This window comes from Odontesthes bonariensis, chromosome 17 (genome assembly GCF_027942865.1).
Source record: "Odontesthes bonariensis isolate fOdoBon6 chromosome 17, fOdoBon6.hap1, whole genome shotgun sequence".
NCBI classification, from domain to species: Eukaryota; Metazoa; Chordata; class Actinopteri; order Atheriniformes; family Atherinopsidae; genus Odontesthes; species Odontesthes bonariensis.
Genome location: NC_134522.1, coordinates 37144430 through 37166115, shown reverse-complemented (window position 1 = coordinate 37166115; position 21686 = coordinate 37144430). Strand labels below are relative to the sequence as shown.

At 43.5% G+C, this 21686-nt stretch overlaps 1 protein-coding gene and 1 long non-coding RNA gene across 2 annotated transcripts in view; one reads left to right on the top strand and one right to left on the bottom strand.

Annotated features, from left to right (window-relative positions):
* Positions 1–159: 159 nt before the first annotated feature.
* cinp (cyclin dependent kinase 2 interacting protein) overlaps positions 160–21686 on the bottom strand; it is a 22650-nt gene continuing 1123 nt past the window's right edge. Inside the window, exons 2-6 of the mRNA XM_075448560.1 lie at positions 8111–8181; positions 7624–7738; positions 6378–6504; positions 2896–3025; positions 160–475 (exon numbers count right to left, since the gene is read on the bottom strand). Of these exons, the coding sequence (XP_075304675.1) occupies positions 273–475; positions 2896–3025; positions 6378–6504; positions 7624–7738; positions 8111–8117 (582 nt within the window). The 5' untranslated portion in view covers positions 8118–8181 and the 3' untranslated portion in view covers positions 160–272. The remainder of the gene's footprint in view (positions 476–2895; positions 3026–6377; positions 6505–7623; positions 7739–8110; positions 8182–21686) is intronic.
* On the top strand, positions 17411–18296 carry LOC142366612 (uncharacterized). Its single transcript, XR_012766853.1, has 3 exons — positions 17411–17680; positions 17825–17896; positions 18026–18296. It is a non-coding gene; the product is annotated as an uncharacterized LOC142366612 (long non-coding RNA).

Sequence of the window (21686 nt, the reverse complement as noted above, 5' to 3'; positions counted from 1 at the left end):
TAATGATTCCAGTTACCACATCCCAACCGGGTCTGTATCCACTCTGAACACGTCTCCATCTCAGCTCTCATCTGATCAGATTTAGCTCACTAATACATTTCAAACTCATTTTCTCACGAGTGAACTGCAGAAGAAAAACAAAAACTTGAACAACAAAGCTGAAAATTTAAACGTTTATTTCATGTCAGCAATCAAACATTCACTTAAACCTGTTAAAAAGAACAGAATAGTGTGAGTGACTGAAACATATCAGGTGACCCTCATATGGAACCTCAGAGTTGGCGATGGCCGGTCTCCAGCAGCAGAGCTTCCAGCGTCAGTCTGGTCTGAGTGGGGATGAAGGGCTGGTGGAGCCAGCAGGACAGGTAGACCACGCACAGCTCAGAGGTTGTGCTGTGGGCAATCTCCTGCACAATTATCTGCTTCAACTGGAGCTCCTGACTGAAGGCGGCCAACAAGGCCCGAGTGGACTCCTCTGAAACAACAAATATCACACACCACAACGAAGGAGGGTTAGTGGAGCATGTTGAGCCTAAAATCCACGGAAACAGCTCTGATTACACACTCCCGACATGGAGAGACCGGACTGCTGGGACCACATTCAGAGATGATGAACATGTTTTCATACTCAACAGTGAGTGACACATTATTACCAGCTGTGGCTGGATTATTGCTAAAGAGTCTTAGCTGGGTGCACATGACCGATTCAAACCAATTCAGTTTATTTATACAGCGCCAATTGGAGTTCAATTCATTATAATCATAATTTTAAAATAATCCAATTCATTCATATAGAGCCAATTCAAAAACAATTTCCTAGCTAAGGAAACCAACAGATTGCACTGAAAACTTTTGTTTTTCGGTCCAATCTCCCGGCCTGAGCGTGCCTGAGGCGACTGTGGAGAGAAACGACTCCCTTTTAACAGGAAGAAACCTCTGGCAGAACCAGAACCAGGAAGGGTGGCCATCCGCCTCCACCAGCTGGGGTCATTGTCATGACATTATGTAAAAGATCCAGAAGTGCATGCTGGACCTGTGATGAACAGCTTCCAAAGACCACCAGGAGTCTGATCCTGGTGGTCCTTTTTATGTTGAGCACCTTTTTCAGGTCCCTTGTGATCCAGGGTTTGTTTTTTGGGAAATCTCCTCACTGTCCTTGTGAGAATAATGCTCTCCATGCAGAAGTTAACATGCTCTGTTACACATTCAGTCATGACACTAATATCTTCTCCATGTGGCTCAGAAAGGGCTTTCCAGTCTCCAAGCATCCCTGCAGCTTCTCTTCAGTTTCCTGAGACCACTTTTTCAAAGTCTGTGTGGTACGGTTACTGTCTGACAATGGGTGTATAGTTGGAGGTGAGGAGAACCAGATTGTGGTCTGATTTTCCCAATGGAGGACGAGTTGAGGAACTGTATGCATCTTTAACTTTGCATAGAATAAATTAAACTTTATTTTCTCCGATCGAGCAGTTGGCAACATGCTGAAAGGTTGGAAGGGGAGCTGAGAGGGAGACTTGGGTGAAAATGTTTTCAACAACGGAGCTGAAGATAATACAGAGTGTCGGCAGCGGTATGACAATAGTAAATGGACTATATATATATATATATATATATATTTTTTTTTTTCTAGTCTAGTTGACCACTAATAGCACTTTTACACTACAAGTTGCATTCACAAACACACACTGATACCATGTAATGTAAACTCAGAGCAGTTCTATGTCCCTGGTACAGATATTCTCCCTAACAGTTACATGTCCACAGTTACACCATCAGTTATGAAGTAATACGCCACCTTTGCTTATGCAGCTGCCTCTGATGTCTCTCTTGGCGGATATTATCTTATAGCTATGTAGAGAGGCATTGGATTCTTGTATATGCTCCTTCAGCCACGTCTCAGTGAAACACAATACTGCTTTCTCAATATTCTTGCTTTTTATTTTATTTGCAAGTAATTTGACATGACCATCAGTATCGAAGGAAGACCCAGCATGATCTCCCTTCACCTGTTCCTCCGTCCTGCCCTGGCAGACATCCATGGTGTTTTCTCTTCAAATCGTCAAAGATTTGGGAACTTTTGGAGGCTTTAGTTTCCATTTGGAAGGTTCAATCAACTGCTCTCATTAGTAAATGCTTGTAATTCATGTTCTGTCATCAATCACATTGCTACAAAGCTGGCCCTTATGGAAGAGAGGTCATGCAGCTTGAAAGAGCTGGAGCAATTCTGCACTGAGGAATGGAGAAAAGTCCAACGGGATAGTTGTGACGAACAATCCAGGAGGACTGCAGCTGGAGCTGCTGAGAAATGGTGCTGTTCTAAGTATGAGAACTTGACAAAGGTTCTAAAAAAAAGAAAAGAACCAATAACCCTTTTTCAAAAGGTTTTTAATTCGCCCTTGACAGCATTAATTTTCCTAAAACATCATAAGCTTTATTGGTAGCTAAGAAATAGAATAGCTTGGCTTTATTTTGAACACATAATTGACAAAATGGGCTTTCATTGAGGTTTTAAGTGCTGGATCTAAATAGTCCATAAGTTCCATTTTGAATGTAACAAAGGACAGGATGAAAAGGGCTACTAGAACCACCCTGTACCCCCCACCCCCCCCCGCGCTGTGTGAGAAGCTTCAGAAACAGAAATGGATGCATCCTAAACTATCTGACTACCTGACAAACAGAGCCCAGTTAATGAGGCTGAAGGGTTGTGTGTCTGAGAAGGTGGTCCGCAGCACAGGAGCACCACAGGGGACTGTACTCTCACCGTTTCTCTTCTCTCTTTACACCTCAACTCAGTGGTTTTCAGTTACCAACTCAAGTTTCCATACCAGAGTAAATAAATTCAGAGACTAGGGTGAGTGTGCTGATGTCATTCAGGTGGGCTGCTGGTAGACTAACCAAATTCTTTGGTGGTCCAGCTGTGACACAGTGGAAACTTTCTTCCGTCAAGACCGAATTGAAACTCCTCCAGCTGCTGAATGCCTTGCTGTGACACCATCAGACGCTCCATCTTTGACACCACAGCAACCTGGTCAGAGAAAACAACATGAAGATAAGACAGAAATCTTTGAGATGTTTCTGCTGGAAAAGGCTCCAGCTGCCATGCAATCCTGCATAGGAAGAAGTGAGTGTTGGCAATGAATAGATAACCATTTGTTGAAACATTATGTAACACTAGAAAAGAGCCAGATGTTAACATGCATTAGATGAGATGAGTTTTATATACCAAAGGCACACAAGTGAACACGTGTATGCAGAAGCAGTTTAGGTGTGTGTGTGTGCAGGTATGAAGGTATGAGCGGATATCATTATGTACTTACTCTGTTCTGTATTAGCTGCCTATTTTTGATGTGCGAAGTCTGTTATTAGAGTCAATTCTTAATCGTATACTACTTGTTCCTGTATAGAGCACCAGGGCAAATGCAGAATCTATGCTTGTGAAAACGCTCAACACATTCTACGCTTGCTTTGACGTGATGCTCATGTTAGCCACCCAACGAGCAACAGCCTGGACCCAGACCTCATCAGTATAGAAAGCAGGATCATCTTGAAAAGAGCCCATGGTGTGCAGGACTCTGCAGGGAGAGAAGAGAGTCAGATGGCAGCCATAGGTGACCGCTACACTGCTGTGCTGACCAGCTGTCCGGGGTCTTCACCTTCAATGAGTACCCTTCCAAACCCATGGTGCTTTAAAAGAAATAAGCATAATCCCAGTACCAATGAGCAGTAGTTCCACCTACCTGAATGATTACCAGTCTGTTCAAACTATGTTGCTAATAATGAGGACGATCCCCTAATTAGGGGCATCATTTTCTCTTCCATCCCCAGCTCCACTGTCCCACTCCAGATCCCCTACTACAGAAACAGATAGACTAATGACATCATCTCCCACATCCTGCACACCTCACTCACTCACGTGGACATTAAAAATAGAATCAATGTGTGACTGGCTCCAGTGATTACAGTTCAGCTTCCAGCTCCACAGAGAGCATTTAAAAAAAAAAAAAAAAAAAAAAATCAAGGGACTTAAGACTCAGTAACTCTCAGTGTGAAAAGGTCCTGGATTTCACATGGAGACCACAGGTAGTACAAGCTGGTAACTGGATGACACTAAGGTGCCGTTTACACATACCCGGGTATTTTGAAAAACGAAGACCTTTCCCTTCATTTGTGCCTTTCGTTTATACACAAACGGAGTTTTTTCCTCCGAAAACGAAGCTAAAAAAAAACTTCGGCAAAAGTGGAGATTTTTTAAAAACTCCGTTTAGCGTTTGTGTGTAAACTGGTTGAAAGAGACGAAAACGGAGTTTTGTGAATGGAATGAGGAGTTGTCGTCATAGTACAGAGCCCCGCCCCTATCCGCCATGTTGGCAGGATGCTAGCGTGATAACGCCATTCATTGTTTATCTGGCAAGCATGGAGGTACTAGCAGCATTTCTGTTGTTGAGAGCTATACTCGCTTGTGTGATTTTGAAAATTACAGTCATACAATGTATTGAACAATAAAGAAATTTTTCACGGCTTTAGCAGTTTTATAGTCCAGCGCAACGTGTAAAAGTAGCTCAGTCTCGCTATCAGTCCACACACATGAGCCTGGCGCCATAATTTCTTCTTGAAAAGGATCCGGAAGTTCTTCCTGTCAGCGGTTCTCTATTAGGCTTCTGATTGTCTTGTGTGGAATTCTCATTGTTCTAACATTGCCACCGTCAGGCTTGGCGTAATTTAACAGCTCCTGATAGCGTATTTATGCTGATCAATGTAGACGTGGTTTTTTTAAAAAACGGGGCTGTGTGCACCTAGTTTTTTTTGAAAACGAAGGTTAGAAAATATGCGTTTATCAAAATACCCGGGTATGTGTAAACAGCACCAGAGACTATGCGGGCACAAACAACTAACTTTATTTACTTTATTTTTATATTTTATAATTAGCTTGTGTGCCTTATTGATCGTTGCAATCTTTTCAAAATGTCAAAATTCTATTTTTAGTTCTTGTGCACCATCTTCAATGGGTGATTCCCCACATTTCTGCATGGCATAATATGTTTAAACCTGAACAGGTGAACCGCCCCAGCAGCTGTGCATACTGGTGTATGCATAATTATGATTACAATGAATTGAATTCCAATTGGCTTGAATTGGACTTTATTATCTAAGTGCCTTGAGATGACATTTGTTGTATTTGGCGCTATATAAATAAAACTGAAATGAATTGAATTGGTGTCATTCCCTACGGTGGGACTGTGTTACACTTGAATTGTTTTATACCCGACAATACCTGAAAATGTTTGTTAAAAACTTTGACGAGCTACCTATTTTGAGAAGCGCTAGTTACTAAGGATAACAAGGGTAACAGTAACAGCTCGGGGAAGTAATGGATTTTGGTTAGATTATTTTTATTACTTTTTGAACACTTCCCGAAGTATTCCCGCGCCATACCTTTGTTCGGTACTGGCTAGAAATGTTTTTGTTCTGTGTTTACTCAGTTTGTTCCAGGGGGTTTAAGGGAGTTCATGGGAAGGTGTGGTGGGGGGGACACACACTGGACTTAGCCATCTAGCCAGTGTAAAATCACAACTTGAAGGTGGACTAATTGATACAGATATTTACTCTGTAATGATGATCTGTAAACCAGAGAGAGAAGGAGAGGTCTAACTTTAGCTAGCTGGAATGGACTGAACAACCCGATAAAAAGAGGTAAAGTCTTTGCTCATCTTAAATCATTAGCACCAGATCTGATATTCTTACAAGAAACCCATTTGAAAAAGGACTCTCATATCAGATTGGAGGAAGTGGCCGGGGACAGGGCAACGTCTGGGGGTCTCTGCTCAAGCTGCTGCCCCCGCGACCCCATCTCTGGAAAATCAGCAAGATAATGAATGAATGGATGGATGGATGGATGGATGGATGAAGCCCCTTTTTAGAGAAATTAGTGCAGCCAGACCAGATTGGTTTTATACCAAGGAGAAATTCTTTTTTCAATCTTAGACGATTATGCTACTTCCCGAGCAAAAGAAGAGTTAGCCATTCTGTCACTCGATGCTGAGAAGGCGTTTGACCAAGTTGAGTGGCCTTATCTATTTGAAATTTGAAAGAGATTGAATTTATTTTAATGGTGAAACTTCTCTATAACAACCTGGATATGTTGAACCTGCTCTGTAGAACTGAGCCCAGGTTTAGAGTAATAATCGCAGATGGACTGTACTGCTAAGAAGACACTGCAACTCCACTATTTTCATGTTCATGTTTTACCCAAACAAAAAGAAAGAAAGGACAGGTTACTCATCATGCAGGACCATTGCTGTGTGATGGGCCGCATGCTTCTCATCTCTTAATCTGAAGAGATTTTTTTTTACTTGGTAAAAAGTTGAATTAAGCATTACCATTTTGGTGATGGAATCTTGAAGTTTAAAGCATTCATCTTGCAGCTCTGCAGCTCCAACCATATGCTGCAATGTAGCTGATGGAGGTGGTGAAGATTTACCCACCATCAGCTGATCACTCTGAAATCTGAAGAAGAGAAAACTTGTTTAAAAACACTTGATAACCCTTGAACAGTGGTGGGTGCTCTGATGATTCATAACTGGCATATATTTGAGTTTAACTGCATCATTAGGTAAATAAATAGCAGCACTGCCCATGCTTTCCTAGGTGAAAAATAAGATCAGCTGAGCCACATTGTTAAATGTCACAGCCCATCTTTTACATAACATCGTGTTGAAAGAGTGTGTTCAGCCAGAGGCTTCCAGAGCTCTGCTGTAACACAGATAGTTTTTTTTCCATTTCATTTCATTTAATGATTATTTAATACCATTGTGGACACCCTAGGTGTTTCACTTCCACTTCAGTCTGCTGTCCACGTATCTCAGAGTCTAGCTGAGTGTATCTGGAGCTGACAGGACTTAGTTGTTCTGCAGGTCTGAGGTGTACAGAGTGGACAGAACAGCCCCCTGTGGTGCTCCTGTGCTGCTGACCACCTTTTCAGACACACAACCCTTCAGTCTCACTAACTGAGCTCTGTTTGTCAGGTAATCCAGGTGGTTGTGGAGGCATCCACCTGTTTTTTATGCAGCTTCTTACAGGCTGTACTGTATCAAAAAGCACTGCAGGAGTCAGAAAACATGATCCTCACAGTGCTGCCTGCTGTGTCCAGATGAGTTCAGATCACTGAAGCAGGTAGATGATGGAACCTCCAACACCAGCCCCAGGATGATAAGCAAACTGTAGTGGCTTCTGAAAGGTGTTCACTTGCTCACTGAGGTGAGCCTATAACAGTCTCTACAGGACTTTAATGAAGTGGGATGTGAGGACAGCTGGAACAAGCAGGATGTCTTCCACAGCACTGGAACTTCCTCTTGACTCACGCTAAGGTTTAAGAGGGGCTGTACAATCCCACAAAGCTGTTCTGCGCAGGCTTTTAGGACCCCGGGGCTGATAACTTTTGATTGGAAGTGAGGAGAACCAGATTGTAGTCTGATTTTTCTAAAGGGGGACAGTTCAGAGGAGCTGCATATACCTTTCCCATTACAATATAATAAATCCAACTTTTTATTTGACTCTATTGGAGCAGGGAAAGCAGCTCCATTGTCTTCTGAATGTGATTTCTCTCTGTATCACTGACAAACTCACCGTCTCATGCTGATAATCTTTGCTGCTACATTGAAGCCGTCTTCATTCAGTTTGTCCCACCTCAACATCAGGTTGTGCCAATCGGCTGCATTGTCTTTGAGTTTTCTAGCACTTCCTGTGAACACAGAGCACTTCCTGTTTGATGAAGTCACTGTGATGTCACCAAAGTCACCCAAGAAAAGAGTAACGTTGGTTTTTAAAAAACAATTTCATACAGTGAAGAGATATCTCTCAGTGGGCCGGCATCATTTACAGCTGTGCACCAGCAGCTGGATACCAAGCCACCTCGGTCACATGGCCGATACTAACACAACGTGGTCCTTAGATGTTGACAATAAGTAAGATTATATGGATGAATAAAGTCTGACTTAACCAGCATATTATTCCTGGGCACTTTTCTTTGTACACATCACAGCCATCATCCAAGAAATATACGATTGCATCTGCAGCGCTGCTGAGAGGTACGAGGGAAGGAAGTAGTTCTCACCATTCATTTTTCCTTTCTTCTGCTTTCATTGAATTATAGAAACCTTCTGAAGTGTTGGAGTCCTGTTTGGACTGAAAGAAGATTGAGATGAAACAGGATGTATTGAAGAAAACAAAATAAAAGAATCATATTGCCAGAAGGATTCAAAACTCCGCTAAAGTGTTGGATATCTCACTATGACATCATCTTAAAGGGGATAGAGAATCAAAATCATCTTTTTCACGTTTTTGGTGTTAGTTCTGAGTCTCCCCGCTGTGGGGAGTACACACGAAGTGCCAGCAAGTGTCAGAACCTCTGTTTCAAGTACTCCCCTTTTTTTTTTGTGACAAACTTTTTATTGAACAGTTCAAACACATTACAAAAACAGCGCCACTGCCTTACCATCAAAGACTTTTAAAGAGAGAAAGAAAATAAAATATATATATATACATACATACATACATATATATACATACACACATACCTACACACATATATACACACATACACATAATAAGTGCATGTGCATACACACCATGCGCACAAGTAAACCAAAAGATGAGAGGTAGAGGATAGAAAGTGAGCTGACCTACAGAGACAACATAAGCAGAAAACACCTTATATACGAGCAAGCAACGTTATGTCAGACAGAGATCCAATAAGAGCGTCCCAGGTCTGTACAGTAGATATTCGCGCTTCGCGTACGACAGCCAATGACCTTTCTAAAACAGCAATGTCTCTAAAGCGATTTAGCCATTCCTTTGCCGATGGGATGTCTGGAGAAAACCATGAGTTTATTATAGTCTTTTTAGCGGCAGTCAGACCTGCGAATATAACTTTCCTCTGAGCCAATCTGGTATTACCGCTAAGAATGGAGTCATCATTAAATAAAAGTAGAGGGAGGTGCATAGGAATGGGAAATCCTAAAATATTTTCAAGGCAACTATGCACCTTGGACCAAAAGTCATATACAGGGGGACACTCCCAGAAAATATGGAGATATGTGCCAACCGTGTTCTGATCACATTCTGTACAGTTGGGATTATCTGTCAGTTTCATGGTAAAGCGTCTGTATGGTGTGATATAAAATTTGTGCACAAACTTGTAATGAATAAGCTGATGTGCTGGATTCCTTGATGAGATGGGTATGTTTGTCCAAATATTGTCCCAGTCCAGATCATAACCCTGACCCTCAAGTTCACGATTCCAAGAACTGATCACTCCCAAAGGTTTAACACCCTTAGATAGCAGTTCATTGTAGATAACTGACACTAATCCAGTAGAGGGCGTTTGAGAGGAAATCCAGATGTCCAACGGATGAGAGGGTAAAGGTGAGTCCCATGGGACTCCATGGGCACGGATTGCAGATCTCAACTGGAGATACAGAAACCAAGGAAACCCAGGGAGAGAATAACGTTCTTTACGCTCTTGGAGTGAAGTCCAACCATTTCTGTCATACAGATCTTGGAGAGTGTGAATTCCTCCAGAAGCCCAGCTGTTATTAAAATAGGGACTAGAATGCTGTAATAAATTATAGTTATACCAAACAGGAGAGCGGTCACAGAGCTTTACATTACATCCCATATGTTTCTGAACAGAAAACCAAATTTTCAAGGAGTTTCCTATAATCGGCCCAAACTTTCTACATACAGATCTAGGTTTCAACCCACAGAACAGTATGTCTGTCAATCTATGTGGCTTTACCATCCCTTCCTCTATCTGTCGCCAGGGAGTGACAACATTTTCATTGCACCAAACTGTCAAATGTTTTATTTGAAATGCCCAGTAGTATAATTTAAAATCAGGTACTGCCAAGCCTCCAGAGTGTTTTGGTCGCTGTAACGTGCGTAGGCGAATACGAGCTCTTTTATCATTCCATATGAATTTAGTAGTCGTACTCCCCTTTTTTGAATAGCCCCCAAGTTCCAATCCGTTTTTGTGAAAAAGTGATGTCACTTTTTCAGCAATCACCCCCCCACACCCAAGTCCACAGCCACCCCGTTTCAGACACTCCCCTTCGGCGAGAAACAGGAACAGGTGAGCCTTCCAAGGCTGTGAAAGCGGACTACGATCGTTACATATTCTTCCCCCGGAAAGCAATGTTCGCGATCAATGGCTTTTATTTATTTTTAACAGCATCCCCAACCGCCGACTTTTCCTTTGCTCTGCGCATTTCACGGAGTACAGTTTCACAAACCTTGCATGATTCCGAGCAGCTCAGTAGATGGTCTGTTCCGACAGGGACAGACACAGACTGCAGCGAGCTGTGGCTCCGCTGAGACGGTGATCGGCTGCACGTCTCCAGGACTATGGGGCGAGCAGGTCGGATCACAGCTGACCCTTCTCTATTTGCACCACTCCCCTCGGGCAGGAGGCTTCGGTCCCTTCGGACCAGAACCTCCCGTCACAAAAACAGTTTTTTCCCCCTTGCAGTTGGACTTATGAACACTTCATAATCACCTCATAACCTGCCCCAGTCACTTTACCATCATTAAAATTGCACTAATGAAGCTGCACTGTTGTTGCTCTGTATATTGGATACTGTGTATTGTTGTACACACCTTGTACATTTTACATTCATATATTTTTATTCTTTATTTTTTATTATTATATCCTATGTTACATGTTTGCACCTTACGCCGCAGCAAATTCCTAGTTAGTGAACACTGTTCACTAACAATGGCAATAAAACGAATTCTGATTCTGAACAAATTCAACCCCAGCAATCAGTACAGCCTGTAAGTATCACATTTTATTTTGTTTTAAATGTGTGTTATGCCATACTCCTGTTATAAGAATTGCACGTTAGCTCTGGCTTGTTCATCTAAAGGGAATGAGCTTTCTTTCCAGTCAGTGTATTACTCTATAGCTCTGTTTTCAGTGAGAGCAAGGGCAGCCGATCAAGCAACGGCAACCGAATAGCGCCAACACCTACCTGCATTTCATAATGAGGTTGCCAGATAAGCTCTGAAACGACGCCAATAAGGGAAAAAGACGCATTCTAAACCCAGCATATCACATCACAGAACAAGGATTAATGCCCCTTTCAACCTTTCTCTATCACCTTTAAGCTTTACAACCGCGTACAGCCAGTTCTGTCTCTGAAGCGTGATGAACTTATGACCACTGAGGCAGAAATGTGCACATGAAATTACACAATCTGGACTTCTGTTTTATGTCTCTTTTAAAAGTTATAGATTCAACTTTTTAACTCAGTCAGAGATCAAGGATAGGATACATTACATGCTTTCTGCTGATTGGCCAAAAGTATTAGGACACCTAAATATTACACCCAAAATGTAATCGGACCATTGTCTCAGAGCTGTGATCATTGACATGAAGTGTGGGCTGCATTGGGGAGTATATAGCTGCCTATTAGCTGCCTACTAGCTGCCTACTAGCTGCCTATTAGCTGCCTATTAGCTGCATATTAGCTGCATATTACTGTACGTGTGGGAGGACCCAGCATGACGGACCATTTGAAACTTCACAGAGAAACATTTGTCCTGGACAGTGGTAATGTTCATCCTCTCAGAAGGGTTCTGTCTGTCCTGGTTCTGGGGAAACATTGATCTCTTCATGTGGGAGTAAAACTAGATCTAGGTTTAAAGTGAGTTAGATCACTAAGCCAGAGCTTTAAAAACTCACTACAGCACACTGAAAGAATCGGAAAGAGCCTTGTGTGTCTGCCAGTGGAAGTTTTTCTAAGTTTCTTTGCTAAATCAAAATCTGCTGTTGTGCAAGTGACTGAAACCCATCCGTGGGGAAACCGGTTGGGCCATCGGAAACAATCAGAGTAATCAGGGGCTGTGAACGGGCGTCTCCCCTCTCTGAAACCACTTCTTGGTTAACTATCAGTGGGCGGTCTCAGCCAAGTCCAATTAGCCAACACGTGAAAAGCTGTGTCCAATTGTGCGCACAGCATAACATAAGGGGCTACGCCTGAAGCGTCAGGACATTCTCGTGTCAGGACATTCTCGTGTCAGGACATTCTCGTGTCAGACATTCTCGGGTAAAGACATTCTCGGGTAAAGACATTCTCGGGTCAGGACATCCTCGGGTCAGGACATCCTCGGGTCAGGACATCCTCGGGTCAGGACATTCTCGTGTCAGGACATTCTCGTGTAAAGACGTGTGTCTACCTGTGCGTGTCTACAGAGCAAGGTCACTGAACGAGGCAAACCTGTCCCACTGCCTCATCCATGTCGATCCGGCCTCACCACCTGCTTTAGAATGTGCCTCAATCCCATTCCTGTGGTCTCCGGCTCGCGTAGAAGGTTTCAGACAACCAAACGCCACCTTAATAACCTCCACTCTCTAAAACACGGACTCTACTCTGTGACACTCCCGTGTCTGTGGGGTTGTGGAATTGCCAATCGACAGTAAACAAAGCAGACTTCATCACAGCGTATGCCAACCACCTGTCACTTTACATCCTGGCTCTCACTGAGACCTGTATTAAACCTGAAAACAATGCCACCACGGCTGCACTTTGGACCAACCACACATTCTCCCACACCTCTGGTCCATCTGGGGGTTCAGACAACAACCTGGTCCTGAACAGTGTTGGGAGTAACAGCGTTTAAGTATAACAGCGTTACTAACGGCGTTATTTTTCCAGTAACGGAGTAATCTAATTAATTACTTTTCCCATTGTTACAACACCGTTATCGTTACTGAGAATATAAAGTGGCGCGTTACTACAATTTGGTTGTAGGCTTTAGGCTACACATCAGCTGCATGCTGCCTGGAGAGAGCAGGGGTGGGGATGATGACACCATTGCAAATGCGATGATGATGATTGGCTGGGTGGGCAGATGACACACAAGACAGCGAATGGCGACGAGCCAGGGAAGTTCAAAGGTAGTGTTCTCTAACTGGAAGTATCGGTACTACTTCTCACTCGTGGAGATAAAAGAATGTGTATGTAACATGCACGCTATGCCCAGGGAAAAAAACTTTATCCACGTCTGCCTCAAGTAACTCAAATCTAATGAAGCACCTTACATCAACCCATGCGAATATGAAGCACTTGTTGCTTCTGCAGCTGCTAACCCAATCCCAAGCCCAAAGAGAGCTAACTAACCCAACCCCAAGCCCAAATGCAGTTAGCTAACCCAACCCCAAGCCCAAAGGCAGCTAGCTAACCCATCCCCAAGCCCAAATGCAGCTAGCTAACCCAAGCCCAAAGGCAGCTAGCTAACCCAACCCCAAGCCCAAAGGCAGCTAGCTAACCCAACCCCAAATCCAAACGCAGCTAGCTAACCCAACCCCAAGCCCAAATGCAGCTAGCTAACCCAACCCCAAACGCAGCTAGCTAACCCAACCCCAAGCCCAAATGCAGCTAGCTAACCCAACCCTAAGCCCAAATGCAGCTAGCTAACCCAACCCCAAAGGCAGCTAGCTAACCCAACCCCAAGCCCAAATGCAGCTAGCTAACCCATCCCCAAGCCCAAATGCAGCTAGCTAACCCAACCCCAAAGGCAGCTAGCTAACCCAACCCCAAGCCCAAAGGCAGCTAGCTAACCCAACCCCAAGCCCAAAGGCAGCTGCTAACCCAACCCCAAAGGCAGCTAGCTAACCCAACCCCAAGCCCAAAGGCAGCTAGCTAACCCAACCCCAAGCCCAAAGGCAGCTGCTAACCCAACCCCAAGCCCAAATGCAGCTAGCTAACCCAACCCCAAAGGCAGCTAGCTAACCCAAACCCCAAAGGCAGCTAGCTAACCCAACCCCAAGCCCAAAGGCAGCTAGCTAACCCAACCCCAAGCCCAAAGGCAGCTAGCTAACCCAAGCCCAAGCCCAAAGGCAGCTAGCTAACCCAACCCCAAGCCCAAAGGCATCTAGCTAACCCAACCCCAAGCCCAAACGCAGCTAGCTAACCCAACCCCAAGCCCAAACGCAGCTAGCTAACCCAAGCCCAAAGGCAGCTAGCTAACCCAACCCCAAGCCCAAAGGCAGCTAGCTAACCCAACCCCAAGCCCAAAGGCATCTAGCTAACCCAACCCCAAACGCAGCTAGCTAACCCAACCCCAAGCCCAAACGCAGCTAGCTAACCCAAGCCCAAATGCAGCTAGCTAACCCAACCCCAAGCCCAAATGCAGCTAGCTAACCCAAGCCCAAATGCAGCTAGCTAACCCAACCCCAAATGCAGCTAGCTAACCCAAGCCCAAGCCCAAACGCAGCTAGCTAACCCAACCCCAAGCCCAAACGCAGCTAGCTAACCCAAGCCCAAATGCAGCTAGCTAACCCAACCCCAAGCCCAAATGCAGCTAGCTAACCCAACCCCAAATGCAGCTAGCTAACCCAACCCCAGGCCCAAATGCAGCTAGCGTGAGCCCCAGCGAAGGAGGCGGAGCCACTCGAAAACAAACAACACTCCATTTTTCAGGTCAGAAACAGGTGACCAACATCACCATTTTATATTCAATATTTATGTTTTTATTTCTATGCATCATATGGCCGGCTGCAATCTCTTGAGTTCAAATAAATACCGAATGTTCTAAATGACTATATAGTGTTTTTATTCTTCAATCAGTTAATATAAACATATTTGATGTTAAAGATTTTATAGAACGTAACAGCGTTATAGAACATAAAAAATAACGCCACAGTTACTTTGCTGAGTAACTAATTACTTTTACAATGTGGTAACTGAGTTACTAACTCAATTACTTTTTGGGAGCAGTAACTAGTAACTGTAACAAAATACTTTTTAAAAGTAACTTGACCAACACTGGTCCTGAACACCAGCAAGACCAAGGAGGTCATTGTGGACTTCAGGAGATCCAGGAAGACAGAACACAGCCCTCTCCTCATTCATGGGGCGAGGTGGAGCGGGTGGACAGCATCAAGTTCCTGGGCATCAGCATCACATCTGACCTCACTTGGTCCATGCACATATCCCACCTGGTGAAGAAGGCCCAACAAAGGCTCTTCTTCCTGAGGAAGCTGAAGAGGACTGGACTCTCCCCTCAGCTTCTGACAAACTTCCACAGAGCATCCTCTGTCTCAGTGGGAGCTGCACTGCACAGGACAGGAAGGACTTGGAGTCCTCTACCACACCTGGACTCGATATACGACAGCCGGTTCCAAAGGAGGGCCGGTGGTATAGCCACAGACTCCACCCACCCAGGACACCAACAGTTTGTGCCTCTTCCATCCAGAAAGAGGTACAGGAGTACCAAAACCCACACCAACAGACTGAGACACAGCTTCTTCCCCAGAGCTGTACAATCCATCACCCCCCACCCCCACCCCCACCCATAGACTGATTAACCCCTGCAGACAGATACTGCACTGCACTTTTATTTGACTGACTTACTTATGCTGCAACATGTGCAATACAGTCACAAAACAATAGGATTGCACTGCAACTTTTTACTTTACTATTTTTATTCTTTTTTGTATAACTTAGATGTCTTTATACTGTGTGCCTTATATCTTTTGTGTATCCCAAGCCTAGAGCTCCTGAACTAAATTTCATTATGCCTGCATAGTGACAATAAAGATGCTTGATTCTTGAAGTGATCTACAAAAGGGTTCCAGATATGATAAAATGTATCTTCACACCCTCTCAATGAGAATTGAATTTTTTCTAAATGCAGATGTTGCATAACATCTTTCAAAAAGGCAGAGTGAGTCGGGGGTCGACTCACTCTGCCTTTCACATGGCGCCGCTGTCGCTATGGAAACGGCAGGAAACAAGCACGTCTCCCATGAGTCTGAGCAGTTATTAATAACAACAACACTAATGATAATATTATTAATGAAAGACCCCCATTCCTGTGGGGGTCTCACTCTTGCCTGCATCCATAACTTGAGAGCCCTGGGGGGGGGGGCTTTGGGGCTCTGGCTCTTAGAGCACATGGAAAACACTTGTGATTGGACATGAATATTCAGACTGCCAGGTGAGTCCTCATCTGGAAACGTGTAGTGACCCTCTCCGTGGGAGTGACGTCATCACGTTGTCTGACGTGTAGGACTGACACACGGTGATCACTGTGGATTCTGCCACAGCCCTTTTACAGACAGCCGTTCCACTTCCTATTCGCCCCATTATAAAAAAATTTGGCTGCAGTTCAGTTGATTTTGTCTGGGGGCGCTGGCGAGCGAGTGCAGAATGACCATTGGCCATAGGGCTGGCGCTAATAACTCAAAAAATGTCCCCGCTAGCGGCTGAAACCTGAAAATAATACTGTGATTTCTGACAGAGGGATGTGGATTTATATCGAAAGTACAATAACCTGGGAGTTATAGCTTTCTGTTTTCTTACAGGTCTGGCATTTGCGAGTCAGTCTCCGCTAGCATCTAGCTAACGGAATCTGAAGAACGCACGGCAGATTACGACCGGCTGCTAACCTGGTGCTGCTAACAACAACCAAAGCTAAACCAGAGGCTAGTCAGAGAGTATGTAAAAGGGCTGTGCTGAAATCTGTAACTATTTGAGCTAACACCTCTCTGCTAACTCAGCGCTAGGACTGACCATGCCGTAAAGTAATGCCACATGCGTGACGTCACTCGGGATGCAATACTGACAATAAATGTGTATTTTAAACAAATCTAGTGAGTCTAAAAAAATCAAACCAATTGCCGTTTGAAAGGATAATTTATCCTGCCTTTAGGAAAATTAAAATGAAAAAATATAAAAAATTCTATCAAAAGCAATGGCTGCATCTAAGGTGGATTTCATAGTACCACCATAGAGTTCGGCGTGCTCTGCACTGCTTCGTTGGCGCCCCTAGAGTGCAGTACCACCCGGAAATAGCCGCCAGTTTTCCCCCTCCTCATAATAGAGACTCTGTAGCGACCCGACGTGAGTGCTTACCGGATGTGAGTACTCCGGATATCCGGGCGCGTATTTGGCGCGTATTTACGACAGTTTTACCTCAGCTACTTAATTTGAGTAGCACAGACCTAGTTGAGTAGGAGGAGAGAATCTGTGGCAAGTTTTGCCCCTCTGGGGGAAGGAGGAAAGGTGGAAAGTGGAAGGTTCGCCGCGCATCGAAAAACTTTGTACTGAAAGCAATTATAGGCCTACCTATCCGCTTGCTCGGAAGCGGAGGCGCATTTATTGCTGTCATTAATCATGTTATTACATTTTGTTGTTTTACTCTGTTTTGTCAGAATGTCAATGTTTGTCAGAACTGTCGCTTGATGCTGACTAGCACTTATAAAGGCAGCGTTCACGACAGCGAGCCAAGGAGATGATGTGCAATCAAGACTTTTTTGTTGTTTTACTCTATTGTTTTGTCAGAATGTCAGTGTGGAATTCACTTGATGCTGACTAGCACTTGGCAGCGAGCCAAGGAGATGATTTGCGATCAGGACTTAACCTCACGTAGCCTTATCAAAAAGTCTAAATTCGTTAGGCCTATAATTTTTCTTGTTTTAATAGATCGTCGCATATTTTATGTCGGACCAAAGCGGCAGTACATGCGGCTGGTGGTGACCAGTGACGCGGAAAAAACTGCCGTCCTTAACGAGTGCCACAATCTCCCTGGGTCTGGCAACCACAGAGGTGTAAGGGGTACTAGAAACAAAACTATTGCTGGCTATTTCTGGGACGGCCAGGCAAAGGACGTCGAGAACTGGGTAAGTAAGAAGCCTACTTTTATTCAGAATTTTATTCATATCATCTTGTATGCCTAGTTCCTCATTGTGTCTGATTTTGTCGTCACACGCAGTAAAAATGTGAGTGGAAAGAAGTCTCCTATGTGTTGTTATTATTTGTCTAAGGTGAGATGCTGCCACAAGTGTCAGCTCAATGACCCCATCCAAACGGATGCCCCAGCCCTGCATCCCATAAAGGTAGTGAGGTTTTATTCAATTCAAGCAGGCGGTTTGCATTCTTTCAAGAAAAAACATACACAATGTGTGTTACTTTTATGTATCCATCTGCAAAATGTAGGTGACATAAATATGAGGCATTTTTGTCAGGTTACAGATCCCTGGACCGTCATCGGGCTGGACCTTGTTGGTCCACTGAAGGAAACGGAAAGAGGACATAAGTACATCATGTCCATGACCGACCTGTACAGTAAGTGGGTTGCTGCCGCCCCTCTTCCTTTATGAACCCACCACAAACTTGATCCAACCAGTCAGCTGATTGTAAGACAAGTACACAGGTGTACTGGTTACCCGGATAAGTTACCTCTGTTGGAAGGAAAGACTGAAGTGTGTGTGCGCACACCTGACCCTTTACTGTCCATTTGTGTGTACTTCTTCCTCTCGGACCGGTGATCCCTCATTCAACCTGGTGACTGAAAAGGATCCTGTGGAGGACCACGTGAGGGAGGCCGAGAACATGCCAATGGTAAGCAAATTGGCATGAAACTACAATAGTCCACAATGTATCAATGTGAAGCTATAGTTCCCCTGTGCCCTGCCCCGTTGTGTACAAAGTGTTTTTAGGGGTCAGGGGTCTGTTTTATTTGCTGTGCTTTTATGGTTATGGTATGCTTTTAATATGGTTGCATGATACCTCTACATTACGAACTTTGTGCTGTAAACATCTGTGTGCTGTGATTACTGTGTAGAGGTGTGCAATTATTTATTTCCTTTGTTTGCAGTTGGTTTATTTTCTTGTTTGTGTTGGTTTTCTTTGTTTGCTGTGCCTTGATTGCTGTGTTTTTTTCCCCTTTGTTTGGAGTTTGTTTATTTTCTTATTTGTTTTAGTTTTCTTCGTTTGCTGTGCAGGAAGTTCGCAATGTAGTTGTTTCGTTTTTCCAATTACTGTCCACCTCTTAGTGTTCATCATCTCCTGTTCTGGCAGGCCTACATTGGCTGCCTGTCTCCTATAGAACTGACTTTAAGATTCTGCTAACAGTGTTTAAAGCATTACACGGTCTTGCTCCCTGTTACATCTCTGACGTGCTCTCTTTTTATGCCCCTGCCCCTAACCCTAGTGACTGTCTCAATGTATACCTCTACATTGTGAACACAGTCCACTGCTATGCAGTAAGATCATGTACTAACTTCTGTGTTGGTTTTCTTTGTTGGCTGTGCTTCAAGTTCGCATGTGTACTATACATGTTAATATCAGAGTAGCACTGTGCTTTTATTACTCGCCTGCCCTCTCTGCAACTCTGCACATTTAGAATGTTTTATACAAGAAGAAGAAAATAAAGGAAAGTATATGTTTTGCAACAACTGTGTCCTCAAGTTCTTTCAAACCTGCAGGGGAAATTGTTTGTGTACAGCAGCCCTAGTGATGCCTCACCCTTAATGAGACTGGCGTAGTCAAAGTTTTGACCTGTGTAACATCCCCTGGTTACACATGCACCAGGTTTTCATAAATTAGACACTTGTTGATACTTAACGGTTAGTGGAATTTCAAATAGCGTTAATTTTTTTTTTTTTTGTAGCATACAGAAGTAAAGACAGATTGCCCCCAAAAATGTCAGGTGGCACAACAACAGAAAATTGTCTTTGGTGTGGCTCCGGTCTCTCACAGACATTAGACGGTGCCCAGGTACCTAAAAACTTCCACGTGCTCCACTGTCTGCCCTTGGATGGAGTGGCTGGAACAGAGAGTGAGTGTGTGTGTGTGTGTATATATTTTTTTTATTATTTTTATTTATTTTTTTTTTTTGTCATTCACCAATGTATGCAAAAGTAATCATATAAAACCAGTTAGTCTACTGTTTATGTCCCCTTAATTTTGAAATGAAAATGTTTTTTTTTGTTTTTTTTACTACTATATTTCAATATTGACTATGCGCATTCAGCTCTTGGTTGGTCTTGTGCTTGACTCCCAACATAGATTAGTGTAATCCTAAAGTTTTAAAACAATGGTGTTTATAAGACTTTCAGTCCAGTCTGCTTGACAGCGCGTGTGTAGTGGTAATGAAGAATCATTCACGGCAGAGAACAGGTAGGCTAATGGTAGACAATAGCACCAAACGGCGTCGTACTAATCTTATATTGTTATTGTTTTGTGTCAACCGTGAGATTACTTCTGCACAACGGTGTGCTCATGCGCGACTCACAGCGCTACTCACATCGGGTGGCAGTGGTACCGCAAAGCATTCGTGATGTTCGAAAAGCACGTAAATACTCGCCCGGATATCCGGAGTACTCACATCCGGTAAGCACTCACGTCGGGTCGCTACAGACTCTCCTTTCACACAGCGACCCGCTACCTTAGCGGGTCCAAATTGCACCTTCGACCCGCGTCGAGCAATGTGAACGCTTGGCGTGTTAAGGCTCTAGCATGGTTGCTGCGTCTGCTCGCGCGAGCGGTGTTGATGACGTCACGAGTTCGTGCCCGCCATAGGACCCTATCAGAGTGGTGTAAAAAGAGAGTGGCGACATTCCCATAGACTTCTATAGAAAGAAAGGAATGCGGAAGTCACGTGGGTCACGGAGACGCCACAGTTCCAAACAAGAGACGCAGCTCCGTTAACCTCAATTGCTCGTCAAGAACAATTACTGGTAAGTTAATAAAATAACAGCATTTTAAACGTTTTTTACATTTTTAAGCATTATCTATCAGAAGTATACTCTTAGACATCGTTATTTTTACATTTGGTTAGCATGAAATGTCGATGTTGATGTTAAAAATGGAATGGATTTAGCTTAAAGCTTGGTAACGGAGGCTAACGTGAGGTAATTAACGTGATCATTTCACTAAAGTCCGTTAACTTTTTATTGTCAGGTGACATTGTGTAAAGTTGTTTTGATTGTTAGGTTTTAAAACATTACCAAAATACTATATAGGCCTATAGTAATAATACATTTAATACATTTTTGGTATTTCTGACGTATTTTCTCCGGTAAATTGATTAAATTACAACATTTTTGGCATAGTGAGGCATTAGCTGACTGGTCTTTAATTAAGTAAGTTTTTTTCAGCATGACTTTGCAGCTGTGATAATGAATTTATCAATTTCTTTGTTGTTGTTGTCAGGGAGGTCAGCAGATGTGGTGCTCGCTGCTGTCATGGATCAACCCTCATTAGGACTTCAGAACTTTTCTACAATGTCCAAACCCTTGAATTTGATCAAATACAGTTCATTGTTGCAGATTAATCTACCCAACAGTATAAATAGCAGTAAAATAACTTCTTTATGAAGGCTTGTTTTACATTTTCCATGATGACATTTTATAATAAAATGTTTGGTTTAAATCTGTTTTGTTTATTTTTTTTCACAACTGACACATTTATTTTGTCGTTAATATGGTTTTAACCAGAAAAAAAGTTAAATTCATATTTTAATCCATCCATTATAGCCGCTGAATCCGTCGATCGGGTCGCGGGGGTGGGGGGGCTCATTGTCCATCCGACACCAGAGAGAACAGACAGACTGAATGACATCTTCTACAGATGGAGTGTTTGGGACAACAGGAGTAAATCCTGCAACAGACAGTAACATCAGGCTCTGTTGAAGGATGTAGATCTGAAGGTAAGCTGGACCACTGGCATGATTAGCTGCCCCCTGCTAGCATGCAGGGGTACCCTCTACGATTTAAAATGGTGATAAATGTGTCTCTGCGCTCCAAAAAAGAAAAACGTTGATAAAATACATCGTCGGTGAAGTGATCAATGCACATTATGGGTCAATATTTACCGAAAATTGCGTCGTAAATGTTAAAGTTA